The sequence below is a fragment of the Brassica napus genome, chromosome A9 (genome assembly GCF_020379485.1).
Source record: "Brassica napus cultivar Da-Ae chromosome A9, Da-Ae, whole genome shotgun sequence".
NCBI classification, from domain to species: domain Eukaryota; kingdom Viridiplantae; phylum Streptophyta; class Magnoliopsida; order Brassicales; family Brassicaceae; genus Brassica; species Brassica napus.
Window position 1 is genome coordinate 7,532,734 of NC_063442.1, and position 21,350 is coordinate 7,554,083.

Sequence of the window (21,350 nt, forward strand, 5' to 3'; positions counted from 1 at the left end):
TAACTCTAAAATGAATAAAATTTCATAGTCTCAACATCATTAATTTATAGAATTTTATTGTATATCTAGAATATATTTCTATTAAATTTTGTTTTAGTTAATACTATAGCCAATATTCTATATCGTGTTCAAATTCAAATAAACTATACAACTTGGAAGCACGATTAGTCATCTATTTACAATGATTAGTGAATTTTTCTATAATCTAAATATTTGTTTTGATGAAAAGTTAAATTTATTAACCATCAAGCAATTTATCTAAATATTCAACTATGCATAAAATTGTATTTTTATTCAAATTTATGTTTTTAAAATACAATAACATAAGTATATTTATAAAATTATTTTTTGACTATTTATACAAAATTTTATAATTTTTCAGTCTAGTGGTTTAGATATCTATTATAATTACCATTATATTATTTTGTTATTTTGAAATATTATATATTTGATTTAATTTTATTGTATGTGATCTAATTTAGTTATATTTTAGATAGTTGATAATAATTAATATAATAATTATAATTAAACAAAAATAAAATATAATTAAATCAAAACAATTTAGTATATAAGTCATTTGTCTAATAACTCATTTAGATAAAAATGGAAATGAACAAACAAATAAAAATTCATTTAGATGAACCATCTAAACGGAGAAACGATCTGTCATGAATATTATCAAGGTGCCTCACTTGTATAGATCATTATCCAGGTGACTCATTTGTATAGATAATCTGAATGAAGATGACAGACGAACAAACAACACCAGTAATGGTTTTCATGAGGATTGCAACTAACTGGTTGTAATTTATATAAGAAATTTAAGAATACTTGTAGTCTCTTTAATTTTTTTTTGGAACTCTACTTGTAGCCTCATATTTGCATTTTTAAGTAAAGAAATCGACCCTGGTTGTGCATTTCCTTTGGATCCGGGCTTACACATATGCTGATATGATTAATGTGGTAAAACCCAAAAAAATCCAGCATATAATAAAACATGATAAAATCAATCACCAATATTTTTTTTTTTTTTTTTTCAAAAATCAATCACCAATATAACTGACCAAATTTTGACATTCAAACAGAAATAAAAAGCGATCACTACAGACAACTAATTTAAATTATAAAAATTGTCTGAATGACTGCGTAAGATTACCATACTGCTCCGTGTAAAGCCATTAGATGTCTTCATATGATAAGTAAATATTGTTGTCGCTGGGTACATCTCATCTCTTAAAGTGCCTTCTTATTGTACCCTGCAAATGCAACAATCAACTTGATTTAACAAGGTCCAAATTTTTTTTGTTTTTCTTCTTCTTTCCAGTGAAGGTAGCCATCAACTCAGCCACAAGCTTCTTGTCATTGTGCTTCCTCACATACTTGTTTAAGAAAGCTTCATCGGCGATGGCCAAAACAGGCGAGATTGTAGGGAGTTCACTTCCAAGCAATCCTTTCGTCATGAGAGCTTTGATCACGTTACATCTCGGTACAGTCCTCTTCTCCAGGCTGTATCCAAGTACTGCAGGGGTTGAAACCACAGCCTTTAAAGGCCAATTCATCTCCTTCACCAGAAACTCAGTCTTCTCCTTCAACGACTCTGCGGATAATCCAATGAACTGAGGAAAGCGCTTCAAAATCACTGTCAAGTCACCCTTGCTGAATCCAAGGCATAGAAGTGTATCAATGGCCTTCTCCATCTTCTCCTCTGAATAGCTAATACACTGTGGAAACTTCTCAAACAGTGAGAGGATCTCATCTTCCTGTAGTCCACACATCTTAAGGGTTTCAATCGTCTGCGTTACCTTCTTCTCTGAATTATTCAGAAACGGAGGATACTTCTTGAACATTGCCCATACATCTTCCACATCAAAGCCTAACTCTACAAAGAAACTGACTTTATCTTCTACTGCTTTGCTGCTATATCTTTGAACAATGCGTAAGGCTTTGACAAACTTTGAGGTCGTGGGATCAAAACCCATCTCAACAACCTTCTTGAGAGACTCTTTAAACTTCTCATTCCCACAGAGAAGCTGATGATCAGAGATAAGCAAAGGGAGCAACAACCGCTGAGGCACACCGAGATCTCTCAAAGCCGATACATTTCTGAGCTTATTCTCTTGCTGACTCCCCTGCGGCAAAGAAGAAGGACGCAACTTTACATACTCTAAACTCTTATCAGCCTCGATAACATCTCTGACGAAATCGTAATATATGCTGATAGATTTCTCCTTCTTCACTCCCAAGATTCTAGGAACTTTTGAAAGAGTCTCGCTGAGCTCAGAGCTTGAAGCTCCTCTCGACTTCAAAAACTTGAGCTTGGGACTAAGAGATCCCTCAGCATCTGCTGTAAGCAGCCGTGGATAGTTTGTAACGATGCTTGAGAGGTGAGAATCTGTGAACCCGTGACTTCTAAGTAGACTCAAAACAGAATCTGGGTTGCACTTGTCCTCGAGGTTGACCTTCGTGGAGATGGTTTCCGAGAGTTTTCTAGTTAAACCCAGAGAATGGACGAGGTAGGAGACAGTAAAGGTCTTTCCTTTTCGACCATCTTGAAGAGAGCTCACATCAGAGGAGAAAGCTGATGCATTTTGCAAAAGATTCACGAGATTTAGACGTAGCGGTAACTCGATAGACCTTCTTCCATGGGGTATCAGAGAGAACATGACAGCACAATGGTAATGATTGAGACCGGACTATCTATTTTATGTTACAGTGTGGAAGAAATCGAAATGCAAAAATTGGATTTACCCGAGAGGAGTAGATGAGAATCAAAGACAGAACCAAGAACCGTGATATCTATTTCGGAAGGTGAAAGACCGATCGTAAGGAACTCTTTCATCGATCAGTTAAATCATAGATCGAGCAGCAAAGTTTTGGGGGGTTTTGGGATGTTAAACCCTAATTTCGTCGTGATTCCAAAATGTCATGATCAAGAGTATGGGCTCTAATGGCCCAGATCATTCAAGATTGAAGCCCGGAATAATTTAGAGATCTCGAGTACACTTATGCATCGTCCAAGTATATGTAGGATTTGACCAATAACACTTCTGGACGAGGTATTTTGCCCCATACATAATTCTTTTAAGTGATACTTATAATACATATATTATAAATTTAAAGATCACAATGAGAAGTTATTTTATTATGGTTTTAATCAGTAGAATCTATAATACAATCTTACAATACTAAAAGTTGTTAATGCTCAGTGTTTAGCTATGCCACATCAATATGGAAGTTGCTAAAAGTTGCTAATGCTTAATATCAAGCCCGTTTAGACCTCTTACCCGTTTAAACCTCTTTAATGTTAAGTCAATTTATGTTGATAGTATCTGTTGAGCCCGTTTAGGTCCGTTTAATTTTTTTTTGTGAATTCTATTTTTGTCAATAATATTTTGTCATATCTTTATATAATTTTTAATATTTTTATTTGATTTTAAAACTTATAATAAATAGAAATTCCAATTAAAGCAAAATTTGAAAAAAAAAAATCAGTTCATAATATCATTAAAAAGATCAACAAATTTTAGTAGGTTTTAAACACAATTATAACCTAAACATTTTTTCTATAAAAAAACACAAACTATATATATTTGTAACACAAACTATATATAATATAACTATTTTGCTTCAAACAAAAATTATATAAAATTTTTTTTTTTGAAAAAATAATCTTTAAATATAATTAAAAAAAAAACAACTTCATAAACGGATTTAAATGGATACCCGTTTATTTAGTGGGTATACCCGTTAACGAGCGGGCCTGTTTATTTAGTGGGTGTGCCCGTTAACGAGCAGACCTAAATGGGTGGACCCGTATAAACCCGTTTATTTTTATATCATAATAAATGGATCACGGGTCCGCCCGTTTATACTAAAACCTGTTAGGCCCGCGGGCTTCAGACTCTGCACTACGAATCAAATTCTGGACTCAATTATAGTGACTCAATAGCTACGTAACATAGTTTTCAGATAGAATTATATACAAATTCTTTCTTCGTGTGGGATTACACTGATATTGAAAAAGGACGTTGGGTGGCAAAAGATGAAGCATACTCTGCGGTTTGAGAAAACATGGCAAGAGGAAACCAAGTCAAGTGTGCCTAGGATGGTTGGTAATCTGGTTTATGGAGTAAGTCCAGTGTCAGCTGCACTCTCTGTTCGGAGACGAGAGTTCTATGCTCTGTTGGGAGACAAGAGTTCTATACTCTGTTTGTTGAAGAGCTTTGGATTTGAGCAGTATCCATAGGACAAAGGAATCCAGGAAAAGTTTTGAGAAAGTCATTAAACTCTCTGAAAAACTCAAGTAAACGTTGAAGCATTATCTTAACATAGTTGCTGATAAGAGATACTTTGTTTGAGTTTGATCCTGATTTCAGTCTGATGGAACATGAACAAGAAGGTTATGGATTGACCAGGAGTCTAAGAGCTTCTTCAAGGAGGGATATCTTTGTAGTGGGCAAGATCAAGAAATCTGCTTCAGGGATGTTTATAACCGACGAGAAACTATGCAATGCATGTGCATGAGTGACAAAGTGAGAGTAGTATGTATTTTAAATCCCCACTACTCCATACTTTTTTCGATTCTATGCAATGCATGTGTATAAATGAGAGTAGCTTTGTATGTATTTTAAATTCCCAATATTCTATTTCATACTTTCTTGTGCGGTTCGTTTGAGAAATTCCTACCTCTCTATCTATCTCTGAGATGTTTGAATTTTTCAAAACTCCATAGACATGCAGAATAGAATTGCTATCCCCACGCATGCCAAGACAGAATTTTGACTTGTTCAAATAACAACTAATGTGAAGCAGAGTCAGGAACAACGAATCTCTTTATGATAAACTGATTCATTTTACAAGTTTTTTTTATCACGGGTAGTTCCTACAAAGGATCGGACTAATGATGTATACAAGAAACACTTGAATTCTCAATATGACAGATAAATCTCATAATGGGTAAAAAAATGAATCCTCCTTATTTCGTGAATCCCACTTATTCGTCCATCCACATATTATACACACACATACAAGTAAGATAAAGTGTTTTGGATTCATTAGAAAGAGTTTCCCGTCGTTTGGTTTGAATTTTCCTAATTAACTATCCCTATAAAAAACAAACTTCATAGTTTTACCATGCATTGTATGTATAACAATAACCAACATACTACATAGACGACAAATTTGAATTTGAAGTAACATAAATTTCATAGTTAGAGAAAAAACATTTAAAATTTGTTCAAATAAAGAATTTAGACGACAATTTATGACAGCAACAAAATAATAAAACTACTATAAATATAATCCCCAAAGTTAACACCAATAATTAACTTCATGAAAATCATATAATCACATATTAATCATTATTACTAGGATCGGTCCGGGCTACGCCCGGGTTTTTGTTTAAATTTCGATTTTATATTATATATTTTGTACGTATGTTTATTTTGATATATAAATATTATAATATTTTTATAAAAATAAAATAGCTAGAAATTATAAAATCATTTTCAGTTATTTATTATTTCTGTCTTACAAATTTCAAACTATAGGCAGTCTGATTATGCATAAGTATGTAGGCGTCAAGGAAGGGCCGAAATGTAATGATCTATCCACCAATTTCCCCGAAAACTTGAGCTTATTTTCTGCAATCGCTATGATATGTTTGAAAACAGGATCTATCTTGACATTATCGTACTCCGCAAACATGGCTTTCTTCAAATCCCTGATAAGTTCCATGCGGCAGCAGTTGTTGATCTTCTTCACCTGAGGTTCTAAACCCTCTGCATACACTCGCTTAGGTAGCTCTAACTCCATATCTACAAAAGACAAAAAAATTGATTCTAGTTCAACAAGATATTGATTCTAACTTCACAATGAAGCAGAGAGAAACACAAGAGATAAGTCAAACAAATTCTAAAATCAGAAACATAAAGACTATCATTCTGTACAGAATCTAAATCAATAAATCAGCCCATGATAAACGAAATCAATTCACAAAAGAAATCAGTTAATCAAAGTAAACCAATTCACAATTTATTTAAGTATTTGTACCAATTTAATTATAGAGTAAATTAGCTAAATATACTAACAAATGTGGGATATCATTGAATGGGGGGAAAATGGTAATGTTGGGGGGAAGAAAATTGGAGGGATATAGGGTATGGAGTGCAAATAGGGAAAAAGTGGTGTGTAGGGAGTACAAATTCTCTTAATTATATACGTAATAGTTATTAAATTTTTATTTATTCAATATATATTTATTATTTCATAATATGTAAAAATATATAATACTTAAAAATAATTTATATTTAATATTCATCATGCGCAAGGCACGGGTCTTAACCTAGTTTATTTTATTTGCAAATGAAAACAACTCTCAATAAAATATCATGTATGTTAGGTATCACATAATTAAATAAGATGCATGATTAATATTACTTATGGAATCTAAGACAATCATATTTATTTGGATACCAAACCATTTTAGTTTTGGTCGGGTTTGGCTATGGTTCTTTAGATTTGTACTTTTTGGATCCAAACAATATACCCGTACTCGAGGACCCGGCCGAAACTGATCCGAAAAATTGAATCAACCCGATTTTTTATTATATTGGGTCTTGTTGTGAATGCCGTGGGTATTGGATCCGACCAGACCCCGAATTCGAGATCCAATGGGGCACCCGAAATACCCAAAAATTCTAGTAAATATTATATATATAGGTATTTCAGTATATTTTTGGTATTATGAGTATTTTTTTTAAGTTTGGGATTTGAGTTTTCGGGTATGGTTTTGGGTTTTCTGTTAAAATTTTAGATTTTCAAAAATACAATTTGGATAATCAGATAAAATTTCAGGTATTTCGTCAGATTTTAGATAAAAATTTGGATATTTTTCGAGTGTTAAATATTTTCAGGTATTTTTCTATTTTTTTGGGCTAGACCCGACCGAACCAAACTCAATCTAGAACCAAACAAAATTAATTACCCAATTAAGTTCAATTATCTAGGACCAATGATCCCATAGAACCCGAACCGAACTCAAACCGACAAATTCTAAATATCTAAGATCTGAAGGACTCGAACCCGATAAGACCGAACTCGAACCCGACCCGAAGGCCCGAATGGTCAAGCCTACCCGAATTGGTCAACTATATTATTGCCCCAAAATCCATTTAGCTGATAAAGATTAAGTGCGTATTAAACAAACTATTGACTTGCAGGCTTATAGCCTGTACTTTCAAAAATATATATGCTTATAGCGTGTTAACATGAATTTTAGTGTTTAATAAATACAAAAAAAAACACAGCTCTGATTTGCTGACCTGTCTCAGATAATATAACTTAATATTGAGATTATTCTTTTTAATGATTTTCCAAGATATAGTGTATTTGCCATTTCCTGTTACATGCATCAATTCTGCACAAAAAAACACGAAAAATAAATGGCGAGCTCGGATGCTCTCTTGCCTGTCATCTTCCAACGAAAACCATTATCAGATTCAAGATCCGACGACCTGATCTTGGAAAGCCGTCGGAGACAACCCATCAAGGTCCATCGCGCCGTCATCTTGCTCTTGGTCGCTTTGTACGTCACTCTCATCGTTATACACAACGAATCTGCAAGCAAGAATGGTGGAAGTAATGAAACAACGACGAAGTCACCTGCTCCATTGGCCGGTGTGTCCGAGAAGAGAAACTTTCGGAAAACAGAACCGTTTGCGTGGAAAAATACGATGTTGTCGTGGCAACGTACGGCGTTTCATTTTCAGCCTGAGAAGAACTGGATGAACGGTATTAACATTAGTGATTTTCTAATTATATATATGTAGAAAGCCTAAGTTACAAAAAAAAAAAATTATATATATGTAAATAGCAAAATTAGTTCAAAGTGTTCCTTTTCCTTTTCGTAATCCATGAAGATTAGAGTTCTTGACTATATAATCATATATAGCTTAAGGAACACGAGTTAAGTAATCACGCAAGAGTGATGTCAACTATATTTTCTTTGAAATCCGTAAAATTTTAAATCAGGAATCATACAATTTTTTTTTTTTTTTACATGTGTGATGTATGACTATCGGTTTCATTTCGCATTTAACGTTTTTCCATCTTCTTTTGGCTCTTACTTTCTCCATCCAATGGCGTTTGTGAATGGCAACTATCTGGCTTCACCTTCTGCAGATCCTAATGGTTAGATTCTACCGGATCTCCTCTCTTGTTTTTTTATTCTAAAACTAACTATTTTTCCCATTAACATTGTTTTTGTTGTTTCTGTAAATTATGAAGAACGTATTATAAAAATGATTTAACTTCAATTAGAAATTTTCACAACTGGTAGAAATATGTTGAGAAAAAGGAAGACATTTTAAAATGAAAAAAATATAGGGATTTTTGCAAAATTGACCTACAACTTAAAGTCAAACACAAAACTAACCTCCCTTTTTTTTGAAAATTGGTTTTGCCCTATTCACCCCACAAGTTCATATAATTTACGAAAATGCCATCAATTTTTTTTTTCTTTTTTTTTTCGAAAATGACATTTTTACTCTCTCACCCTCATCATCTTCAAGTAATTACAAGATTGTCATTGTCATCAATACCACAACCACCATGAACAACCAATTTGAAGCTCTTAATGCTCCCAAAATCGATTTACCCTTCTTCTTTTTCCATTCTTGTGAACTAAACACAACATATCTCTCAATTTCTCTCCACAATGAGCTAAAAAAACCCAAGATTTTGATTCTAAATTTTTTATGGTTCATAGAGTCATAGAAGCTAACAATTATGGGTGGGTGACTTTCGTTTGTGATTCTGTGTGCTTGGAGAAGCCTTATGTATGCTAAGGAACTTATCTCACCAATTTAAGGTATGACATCGAGTTTTTTTCCAGATCTGTTCGTCAGACGACTTACTTGGGAAGTCGTCTGGCTGTAGACGACTTACCTTTCAGTCGTCTGGCTGTAGACGACTTACCTGGAAGTCGTCTGGTCAACGCAGAGGTTATTTTTACAATTGACTTTGAAATCTGTAACCTGAGACGACTGAAAGTTAAGTCGTCTACTATTGTTTGGATTCAAAAAAAATTCCAAAGAACCTAGACGACTTACATTTCAGTCGTCATAGGTTAGTTTTGCATTTGACTGGATAATTTCAGAAGTTTGACTTCCCCAGACGACTTACATTTCAGTCGTCTGGCGAAAATTAAAATAATAATATTTTTTTAAAAGTAGACGACTTAAAGTTAAGTCGTCATAGGTTAGTTTTGCAATTGAAAAAAAAAACTTCAAGATTTAATTATACACAGACGACTTATAATTCAGTCGTCCACCAGACGACTTAATTGTAAGTCGTCCAGGACTTTTTTCCGAGATTCTGGTCAAACCTCGTAAATCCTAGACGACTTACATTTCAGTCGTCTCGTGGACGACTGAATTATAAGTCGTCTGTATATAATTAAATCTTGAAGTTTTTTTTTTCAATTGCAAAACTAACCTACGACGACTTAACTTTAAGTCGTCTACTTTTAAAAAAATATTATTATTTTAATTTTCACTAGACGACTGAAATGTAAGTCGTCCAAAAAGTCAAACTTCTGAAATAATCCAGTCAAATGCAAAACTAACCTCTGACGACTGAAATGTAAGTCGTCTAGCTTTTTTGGAGTTTTTTTTTTAACCAAACAATAGTAGACGACTTAACTTTCAGTCGTCCGAAATAACAGATTTCAAAGTCAATTGCAAAAATAACCTCTGCGTTGACCAGACGACATATAGTTTAGTCGTCTAGACAACTTAGATTGAAGTCGTCCGCGTCTTCTCCACTAGTTTTTAAGTCTTCTACGTTAGTTTTTGAATAACTTGTATTTTTAAGAATGATAAGTAACTTCAAGATATGTAAAACTCATATTTACAAAATATGTTCTCTCCCTTAGTTTTACTAAATTTGACTAAGTTTTTCAATGCAAACTTATAAAAAATATGATATGCTTTGACTAGTTACTATTGTTTGTTTCCATCTCTTACCAACATTCTTGTTTATTATGATGAGAAAAAGGCCATTGGAGTTTATTATTGCATATGAGAGATCCAAAGATAAGAAAAAGGCTACTGAAGTCTATTATTTCATTGATTTGTAAATGTGTAAACACATTGTTAGCACATTTAATACATCTTGGAAAATATTATTACTGATTTTACAAAAAATTCACAACTAAAAGAGTATACATGCAATTCACAACTTGAGTAGATGAGTAGACAAGACCAGACAACTTGAGTAGATGAGTAGACAAGACCAGACAACTTTTAAGAAGTCCAGATGACTTCTAAGAAGTCCAGACGACTTCCAGGAAGTTCAGACGACTTTTAGGAAGTCCAGACGACTTCCAGACGACTTTACAGGAAGTCCAGACGACTTTACAGGAAGTCCAGACGACTTTACAGGAAGTCCAGACGACTTCCAGACGACTTTACAGGAAGTCCAGACGACTTTACAGGAAGTCCAGACGACTTCCAGACGACTTCCAGATGACTTTACAGGAAGTCCAGACGACTTTTAGGAAGTCCAGACGACTTCCAGACGACTTCCAGACGACTAACAAGTAAGTCGTCCCAAAAGTCTTCCAGATCTGAAAAACCTGCATATTAAATCCAGATCTGAAAAACCTGCATATTCAAAAACGTTCAAATGGCTTAAAAACAGAAAAAATGAATGGAAGATTAGATAAATCTACCTTTATAGAACACACAAAAATACATATCTAAAAATAATAGATCTACCTTTAAATTAGTGGAAGATGAGTACCATCTAATTAAAAACCTGCAAAAAAAAATAGATTAGTAACAAAGACATGAGACAAAATTGAAAAATTCATATAAAGTTTGGTGTTTTCAAGTCAAAGAGATTAAAGTGGGTTTGGAGAGTTTTAGTTTGGGAAAAAAGTAAGAACTTTATACAACAAGAAGTTACCAAATGAAGAAAAATCAGACATAAGAACTTACCAAAACGCTCAGAAAAATCCAGACGACTTCCTAGAAGTCCAGACGACTTCCTGGAAGTCTAGACGACTTCCTGGAAGTCTAGACGACTTCCTGGAAGTCCAGACGACTTCCTGGAAGTCCAGACGACTTCCTGGAAGTCCAGACGACTTCCAAGAAGTCCAGACGACTTCCAGACGACTTCCAGACGACTTCCAGACGACTTCCAGACGACTAACACGTAAGTCGTCCCAGAAGTCTTCCAGATCTGAAAAACCTGCACATCAAATCCAGATCTGAAAAACCTGCATATCCAAAAACGTTCAAATGACTTAAAAATAGAAAAAATGAGTGGAAGATTAGATAAATCTACATTTATAGAACACACAAAAATACATATCTAAAATTAATAGATCTACCTCTAAATTAGTGGAAGATGAGTACCACTTGATTAAAAACCTGTAAAAGAGATAGATTAGTAAGAAATACATGAGACAAAACTGAAAAATTCATATAAAGTTTGGTGTTTTCAAGTCAAAGAGATTAGAGAGAGGTTGGAGAGTTTTAGAATGATGAACATTACATTTTTGTTGCAGCCATTTGAGAGGAGGAGAGAGAATGTGTAAATTTTTCTTTATATAGGGAGGCAAAAAATCTAATTAGGTTAAATATTTTTGACTCAGACGACTTCCTGGACGACTTACATTTCAGTCGTCTGGTGAAGAAATTAAAACAGACGACTTACATGTAAGTCGTCCAGAAGAGTTTAATATTTTTAGCGGGAAATTAAATATTTTTAGTGGGAAACTAAAATAGAAGACTTTCCAGACGACTTACAAGTAAATCGTCTGGACGACTTACAAGTAAGTCGTCTGGACGACTGAAATATACGTCGTCCGGGTAAATTATTCAACAGACGACTGAAATATAAGTCGTCCACACCCTAAACATAACCCCTAAACTTAATTATCTAATTAAACACTTCATAAAACCAAATCAAACTTGAAAAGTGTTTACTATACACAGAAATAAACACATATAAGTGAAAACTAATTTCTGAAAAAAACATTTTAGTTTTCCAAAATCTAACCCTAACAATCCATACAATACTACAACATATGTTTGCCAAACTCCTAAACCAAAGTATTTCATGATTCACTACTTCCACTCATCTATCTTCAAAACAAATCAATTTTATCATATCTTAATTTATATCACTTAAAACTGTTTATAATTACTTGATTTTTATTTTTCACGCATCAAAATATTTTTTACAAGATTTATAAATTATTTTTAAAATAAGCTGGTACCAGACGACTGAAACTTCAGTCGTCTAGACGACTTCCAACAATTCAGACGACTCAGACGATTTACTGGGGCTATATTCGTAAAAATGGCTTCTGTTTTTTTGTTTGGTCACAAGGGGCTGAGCTGTAATTTCACTAGGCTTTTAGGTTAGTTTTGCATTTGATTCAAGTTTGGGTATAGGTTTGGGATTAAAATCAAGTTGTGGGTTAGTTTTGGCAAAAACCCCAAAAATATACTCCCTCTGTTTTTTAATATAAGTCGTTTTACAGCTATGAACGTAGATTAAGAAAACCATTAATTTCTTATATTTTCTAAACAAAAACATCATTAATTATTTACCTAACCACAATTCAACCAATAGAAAAATATAAGATATATTACCATTAGTCATACAACATTAATTATTAATAAATTTTACATAGAAAACCGAAAACGACATATAATTTGGAACAAAAAAGTTTCTCTAAAACGACTTATAATAAAAAAACGGAGGGAGTATTAGCTAGTCGTTTGCGGACAAGAATTAAAAAGTCAATGGAACAAAAAGAAAAAAATGGAAACAAAAATATTGTGAGAAATTATGAACACCCGACGTTTCTTAAAAGCTCTATTGTTTAGTTTGATTATTACTAGGGATTAACCCGGGCTACGCCCGGGATTTTTATTTTTTTCTAATTTAAGTTGTTAAATTATTTATATTTAGGGTATGATATATATTTATATAAATGTTAAAATGCATGTCATAATTAAAATTTATTTTTAAATTTTAACACGTTAAATTAACATATTTTTTACTATTTAAATATTTTTTTTTGTAATTTTATTGGCTATCTAGTTATCATATTTACCAAAACTATCTTTTGAGTGTTGGAATAAATGTTTTAGAGATTTTATTAAACTGCAGAGTATTTTCGGATCGACCACATGCTCAACATTCGATCGATCCGTAAAAAGATGGTCGATCTCCTTGGCCAGGTAAGTACAATTTTAGCAAAAATATATTTTATTTTCAAATATTAAGTATATAACTATTCTTTTTAATATTTTTTTAATTGTATTTTTTGATTAAATTATTGTATTATAATGGCTATGTAAATATTTTTTGTGATGTTTGAATTTGTGTTGTTCGTATACTTAACATAGATGATATTGATGTTTAACAATTTATTGTTTTCTGGAAATAGAAAATAATGATATATCAAAACGTATCTAATACTTGTTAAATGATAGTATAATGTAAATTACATCCATTATTTGAAAATAACCATTTGTTGTTTTTATTTTTATTTTAAATCAGAAATTATTTTTATTTAAAAACATTATTCATATATAATATAATAGTTTAAGTTTGGAAGATTAATCTATATATATAAATTATGTATACTTTTTAAAAAATAATTTAAGATATTATATATTGAGTATATGAATAAAAGCTGAATTTCTTATCTTGAAAATCAGATATTTATATTTTTGTCTTCATGTTATACTCACCAATCCATCATTGATATTTATAACTCAGTATGTTTTTAAAAAAACTTAGTTTTAAGTAATAAACGAATTTAGTAAATTAAATTCATCACCTATAATGTTCTGTAAACTATATTTGAAAACTCTCTAAAATTATATTTTAAGCATAATATTATTATTATTTAATTTAAGTTATTTTAAACATAATATATGCTAAACCAACTTAAATTATATTTACAATAAGACCATCCTAAACCGGTTAGTAAACCAAAAACAATACTAAACCAACATGAACCAATACCTGATTCGGCGAGGAAGGAAGTGTTTCGGGATAAACTTTTGAATGGTTATTAACTGAAATGGTTTGATCATGAAAGAGTTAGTATGAATATTAACAATAAAATTATGGATTAGATTAATTTACATTTGTAAGAATACCTTTGAGTCTATGAAAAGCAATTCAATTCCCATGAATAAGTTTATCTTTTGGAAGTTGCGGGTTTCCCAACAATGAATCCACCTAACAAAAAGTTTGTTGTTATAAAAAAATCTCATTCAAGGTCATTAAAGGTTTCTGGGACGGCAAGAGTTAATGGTGATACCATTTTTTTGCTCGAGTGCTTTGAAATTTTCCTTCATAGTGTGAGGTTGATGTGGATGGAATAATGAGTTTTATAGGGACTTTTGTTGATGTAAAACTATACATTTTTATTTTTTTTTGTTTAATGTGGTATTTCCATTTTTATATAATTTACTACCATTTTAAGATAGAAGTACATTTTAAGATAGATGCTTAAATCTTAATGTATTTTTTCTATTTTTTAAAATGTTTATTTCCGTTTCTTATATTTTTATTTACGTAATATCTATTTTACATTTTAAGATAGATGTTTAAATCTTAATGTACGTTTTCCATTTTTTAAAATTGTATATTTCCATTTGTTATACTTTTTATTTACGTAATATCTATATTTTAAATTTTAATATATATTTTTAAATCTTAATGTAATTTCCCATTTTTTAAATTTGGTATTTACTTATATTATATATTTAATTATTATTTATTTTTCTTTATATTGTGTATTTCTATTTCTTATACTTTCTATTTGCTAATAATTTTATATTTTAAGATTGATTTACATTTTATGATAGATGTTTAAATACTAATGTACTTTTTCCTTTTTTTTTTAATTGTGTATTTCCTTTTCTTATACTTTCTATTTACTTAATATCTATATTTTACATTTTAAGATAGATGTTTAATATTTAATGTACTCTTTCCATTTTTAAAAAAATGTGCATTTACTTGTTATTGTATATATAATTCGTATATTTATATATCTATAATATTTACTTATTATTTATTTTTCTATATATTGAGTATTTCTCTTTTTTATACTTTATATTTAATTTATGTCTATATTTTATATTTTAAGATAGATGTTTAAATCTTTACGTATTTTTCCATTTTTAATGTAAAACGGTAATGTTTAATAGAAGAACTTGGACAAATAGTCAAATAGTTATATTTATGTTTTTTTTTTTCTTTTTTTTATAAAATGGTAATGTTACATTATGAAGATAACCCGTTTTTTTAGTGAACAATGGTAATCTTCCATATGTTTAATGTAGTTTTTCTATTTTTTTATGTTGTGTGTTTACATATTATTGTTATTTTTAAATGTAAAATGGTAATTTTACATATGTTTAATGTAGTATTTCCATTTTTTATGTTGTATGTTTACATATTATTTATTATTTTCGAAATTATATATAATATATTTTTTACAAAATTGTAATGTTACATTATGCAGATAACTCGTCTTTTTTTTAGTGAAAAATGGTAATCTTACATATGTTTAATGTAGTTTTTCCATTTTTTATGTTGTATGTTTACATATTATTTTCTTAAAATAAAAATGTAAAATGGTAATCTTACATATGTTTAATGTAGTATTTTCATTTTTATGTTGTATGTTTTACATATATTTATTATTTTCGAAATTATATATAATGTTTTTTGTTTTTTTATAAAACGGTAATGTTACATTATGAAGATAAGCCGTCTTTTTTTTAAGTGAAAAATAGTAATCTTACATATGTTTAATGTAGTTTTTCCATTTTTTATGTTGTATGTTTACATATTTTTTTATAAATTTTCGAAAATAAGTAATATTAAAATGTAAAACTATATTTTATGCCACGTGTCATCTTTCAGGATTATATTATATATTTACTTATTATTTATTTTTCCTTATATTGTGTATTTCTATTTCTTATACTTTCTATTTACTAATAATTTTATATTTTAAGATTGATTTTCATTTTAAGATAGATGTTTAAATACTAATGTATTTTTTCCATTTTTTTAAATTGTGTATTTCCTTTTCTTATACTTTCTATTTGCGTAATATCTATATTTTACATTTTAAGATAGATGTTTAAATCTTAATATACTTTTTCCATAGTTTTTAAGTTGTGTATTTCTTTTTCTTATACTTTATATTTACTTAATATCTATATTTTACATTTTAATATAGATGTTTAATATTTAATGTACTCTTTCCATTTTTTTTTAAAATTGTGCATTTACTTATTATTGTATATATAATTCGTATATTTATATATTTATAATATTTACTTATTATATATTTTTTATATATTGAGTATTTCTCTTTCTTATACTTTATATCTAGTTAATGTCTATATTTTATATTTTAAGATAGATGTTTAAATCTTTACGTATTTTTCCATTTTTAATGTAAAACGGCAATGTTTAATAGAAGAACTTGGACAAATAGTCAAATAGTTATATTTATGTTTTTTTTCTTTTTTTTATAAAATGGTAATGTTACATTATGAAGATAAACCGTTTTTTTAGTGAACAATGGTAATCTTACATATGTTTAATGTAAAGTTTCCATTTTTTTATGTTGTATGTTTACATATTATTGTTATTTTTAAATGTAAAATGGTAATCTTACATATGTTTAATGTAGTATTTCCATTTTTATGTTGTATGTTTTACATATATTTATTATTTTTGAAATTATATATAATTTTTTTTGTTTTTTTTATAAAACAGTAATGTTACATTATGGAGATAAGCCGTGTTTTTTTTAAGTGAAAAATAATAATCTTACATATGTTTAATGTAGTTTTTCTATTTTTTATGCTGTATGTTTACATATTTTTTACAATTTTCGAAAATAAGTAATATTAAAATGTAAAACTATATTTTATGCCACGTGTCATCTTTCGGGAGAAATTTTTTCCGCTGATGTGGACACCCTATGGAGCCTCATATGTTTAATGTAGTATTTCCATTTTTATGTTGTATGTTTTACATATATTTATTATTTTTGAAATTATATATAATGTTTTTTGTTTTTTTTTATAAAACGGTAATGTTACATTATGGAGATAAGCCGTTTTTTTTTAAGTGAAAAATAGTAATGTTACATATGTTTAATGTAGTTTTTCCATTTTTTATGCTGTATGTTTACATATTTTTCCCTATGGAGCCTCATATGTTTAATGTAGTATTTCTATTTTTATGTTGCATGTTTTACATATATTTATTATTTTTGAAATTATATATAATGTTTTTTGTTTTTTTTTATAAAACGGTAAGGTTACATCATGGAGATAAGCCGTCTTTTTTTAAGCGAAAAATAGTAATCTTACATATGTTTAATGTAGTTTTTCCATTTTTTTATGTTGTATGTTTACATATTTTTTACAATTTTCAAAAATAAGTAATATTAAAAGGGCAAATCTTCAAAATAGCACTTTTCTAAGTTTATATCACAAAAATAGCACTCAAAAACTAAAATGACCAAAATAGCATTTTATATTTTGAAAAATTTAAATTTTTTTATTTTTCAAAATTTGAAATCTTATCCCCAAAACCTCACTTCTCAACTCTAAACCCTAAAACCTAAACTTTAAACCCTAAACCCTAAATTCTAAACCCTAAACCCCACCCCTTGAGTGCTATTTTTGTGACTTTTGGCCTTGAGTGCTAGTTTGGGAATAAAAACTTGAGTTAGTGCTATTTTGGTATTTTTCTCATATTAAAATGTAAAACTATATTTAATGCTACGTGTCATCTTTCGGGAGAAATTTTTTCCGCTGATGTGGACACCCTATGGAGCCTCAAAAGCTCCCTTTTATTAGTAGAGATTTTCTTTATAAGTTAAACTCGAAGTTTAATTTAGTTTAGTTTAATTATTTGTCTGACCTGTTTTCTATACCACGTGAATCATGTGCATTGTTCAAACTGCATGCCAGTTATTGTTTAGCTGTCTATTTTGCGGTCCGACTCGTTCTAGTAACCTAGTTCACCAATGATTTCATTATTCACCACAAGATCCATAATACATAACAGAACTTATGTTTTCATCGCATCAAATGAACTAATGTTAATCGTGCGCCCAGGTCCATTGTTCTATAAGGGATTGTATCATTTCTTCTATCAATACAATATAAATGGAGCCGTCTGGGGTGACATTGCTTGGGGTCACGCCGTTTCAAAGGATCTTATACACTGGTTTCACTTGCCATTAGCCATGGTTCATGACCAGTGGTACGACGCTAACGGCGTCTGGACCGGTTCAGCCACTTTGCTCGATGATGGCTCCATTGTAATGCTCTACACCGGTTCCACCGACAACTTCGTACAGGTAATAATTTTAAAATCCTCTTCATCTTGTTTTACTCGTGATCGTCGATATATAAGAATGACTTATACGATTCTAAGAGCAACTTTAATATAGTAAGTATATAAGAATGAGTATCTAAAACACAAATAATACTTTTTAATGCACTTTTTATATGTAGTTAAATTTCAATTTTCATTAGAAAAGTAAGTCAATCACGAACTGACACAATAGTAAAAAAAGTTCTAGAGAATATTTTGGAAGTTCTCTTTTGAGATATTCTTACAAGAGTTGCTCTAATATTAGGTTTTGATAATATTTGTGATATTTTTGTAAAACGTAAATAAATAATATTTACTATTGGACTCGAATTCGTATCGGGTATGTCTAATAATACGTTTCTTTTTAACTTGTTGAACTAACTATATCTGAATTAACTATTGAGATCATTCCAATTTGGTCGGACCAATGGATGACACTACTACTAATAATTATTATCTTTAGGTTCAAAATCTTGCCTATCCTGAAGATCCTAGTGACCCACTTTTGTTGAAATGGACCAAGTTCTCTGGCAACCCTGTTCTTGTACCGCCTCCAGGTATCGGAGCCAAGGACTTCCGTGACCCAACAACGGCTTGGAAGACATTGGCTGGAAAATGGCGGATTACAATCGGTTCCAAGGTCAACAGAACCGGAACATCTCTAGTCTATGATACTACCGATTTTAAAACATACGAGAAGCTAGATAACCAGTTGCACCAAGTCCCTGATACGGGAATGTGGGAGTGCATTGACTTTTACCCGGTGTCCAAGACTGAAATCAACGGGCTTGACACTTCTGTCAATGGTCCGGATGTGAAACATATCCTGAAGGCTAGCATGGACGATACTAGGATCGACCATTATGCCATTGGGACATATTATGATTCAAATGGAACATGGATCCCGGATGATCCGACTTTCGATGTTGGGAAAAGTACCAGTTTGAGATATGATTACGGGAAATTTTATGCGTCAAAAACGTTTTACGATCAGAATAAGAGACGAAGAATCTTGTGGGGTTGGATCGGTGAATCTGACAGTGAAGCTGCTGATGTACAAAAGGGTTGGTCTTCTGTTCAGGTATGTTTTCCCAACCTAACGTGCTATGAAAGTTAGGCTTTGATGTGTTAGTTACTTGTGGCCCAAGTTAAGGGTTAAATTTGTTAAAATCATGAGCAGAGCATCCCTAGAACTGTTGTCCTAGACACGAAGACGGGAAAGAACTTAGTCCAGTGGCCAGTTGAAGAAGTCAAATCTTTGAGACTGAGCAGCAAGAAGTTCGACATGAAGGTTAAACCAGAGACTGTGGTTCAGGTTGATGTAAGTTCCACGGCTCAGCTAGACATAGAGGCTGAGTTCGAGATCAACAAAGAAGATCTCAAAAAAATCACTGGAGATGAATCCGTGGAAGCTGAAGAAGATTTCAGCTGTGAAACAAGTGGAGGTTCAACTGTGAGTGGTGCTTTAGGGCCTTTTGGATTCTCTGTTCTTACCGATGAAAGCTTATCGGAACAAACTACGGTTTATTTCTATGTGACTAAGGGGAAAGATTCTAAACTCAAGACTTTCTTCTGTACTGACACCTTAAGGTAATTTTCATGATAAAAATGCATTGATAGATTCTTCTTTTTATACAAATTAAGTAATTACTTTCCTTTAAATATCAGAAATTATTGACAAAGTTAATAAAAATGTCTTTAAATAGGTCGACAATGGCAAACGATGTGGTTAAATCGGTATATGGAAGCTTCGTACCGGTCCTTAAAGAGGAGAAATTGACTATGAGAATCTTGGTAATGTATTATATCCTTCAAACCATACACTTAAATCTAGTAGTAGTTTTTCTTTTTGACACTTAAATATTGGTAATGTATTATATATTATTATATTTCAATTGTGTGTAGGTGGATCATTCGATAATAGAAGGGTTCGGACAAGGTGGGAGAACATGTATTACGTGAAGAGTATATCCGACAGAAGCCAACTATGGAGCTGCGAAGCTCTTCTTGTTCAACAATGCGTTTAATGCTACCATTACGGCGTCATTTGAGGTCTGGCAAATGAACAGTGCTTTTATTCGTCCTTACTCTGCGGCCGATTTGGTGCTCCTTCACAATTCATCATGAAATTTAAAATGCATGTTGATGTTCATTTTCTTCTAATTTGGGCATGGGGTTAGTTAAAGTATGAAGCGTTGGATGGTTTATGTGTGTTCGTTAGAAGTTCCAGACGTATAAGTTGTAAGTTGTAACGTTATTAGTTGTTGTTTCTTAGAGCAATAGCATTGATTATTAACAAAAGTTATACTGTGTTAATATACTCCATTTGTTTCATAATAAGTCACTTTAAATTTGTAGATTTGTATGAGTAGTATTTGTTTTGCCAACTCCGCTCATATCGTACAGACCCATAATACTCGCTTCATTTTCCTTGAGACGGTTCTAAACCGTTTCAAGCATTTTTTTCCCGACCGACAATTGCGGGTTGAATAGGCCTCTCTACCACTCAGAGGCTTGCGCTTTCTCAGCAAGAAGTCAAAACCCCCATTAGCTTTTGGATTCTCAACTTCCTTCAACATCATGAAAACCCGTTTCTCATAACGATAACTCAATGTTAAACTCTTCGAGCAAAACCCACAAAGACAACCTTTGAAGTTCAGTTGTTCTAACACTAAACACAGACCATTGACTTTGCTTTCAATGGTCTCAACTCTAGTAAACCATACCTTGGGCAAGCCTTTGTAAACCTTTGTCCCTCTCTCTCCACTCTTTTTGACAAATCATCTCGCCTTGCCTTCAGCTCTTCAACAGTTGCTCCAAAGCAGCGAGATTTTCCTCGAGGTTATGAATATAGCTCTCTTTGACACATAACCATTGAGTGACTTGATTCACAAATT

At 31.2% G+C, this 21,350-nt stretch overlaps 2 protein-coding genes across 2 annotated transcripts; one reads left to right on the forward strand and one right to left on the reverse strand.

The window, feature by feature from the left end:
- Positions 1-988: 988 nt before the first annotated feature.
- Positions 989-2,907, reverse strand: LOC106368847. Its single transcript, XM_013808911.3, has 2 exons — positions 1,052-2,907; positions 989-1,014 (listed from the first exon to the last, which is right to left on the reverse strand). The coding sequence occupies exon 1, from the start codon at positions 2,661-2,663 to the stop codon at positions 1,272-1,274; it is 1,392 nt and encodes a 463-aa protein (XP_013664365.1). The 5' UTR covers positions 2,664-2,907; the 3' UTR covers positions 989-1,014; positions 1,052-1,271.
- Positions 2,908-17,958: 15,051 nt separating this feature from the next.
- Positions 17,959-20,638, forward strand: LOC106368849 (acid beta-fructofuranosidase 3, vacuolar-like). Its single transcript, XM_048739685.1, has 5 exons — positions 17,959-18,436; positions 18,917-19,534; positions 19,634-20,043; positions 20,160-20,247; positions 20,359-20,638. The coding sequence occupies exons 1-5, from the start codon at positions 18,101-18,103 to the stop codon at positions 20,413-20,415; spliced, it is 1,509 nt and encodes a 502-aa protein (XP_048595642.1). The 5' UTR covers positions 17,959-18,100; the 3' UTR covers positions 20,416-20,638.
- Positions 20,639-21,350: the final 712 nt, after the last annotated feature.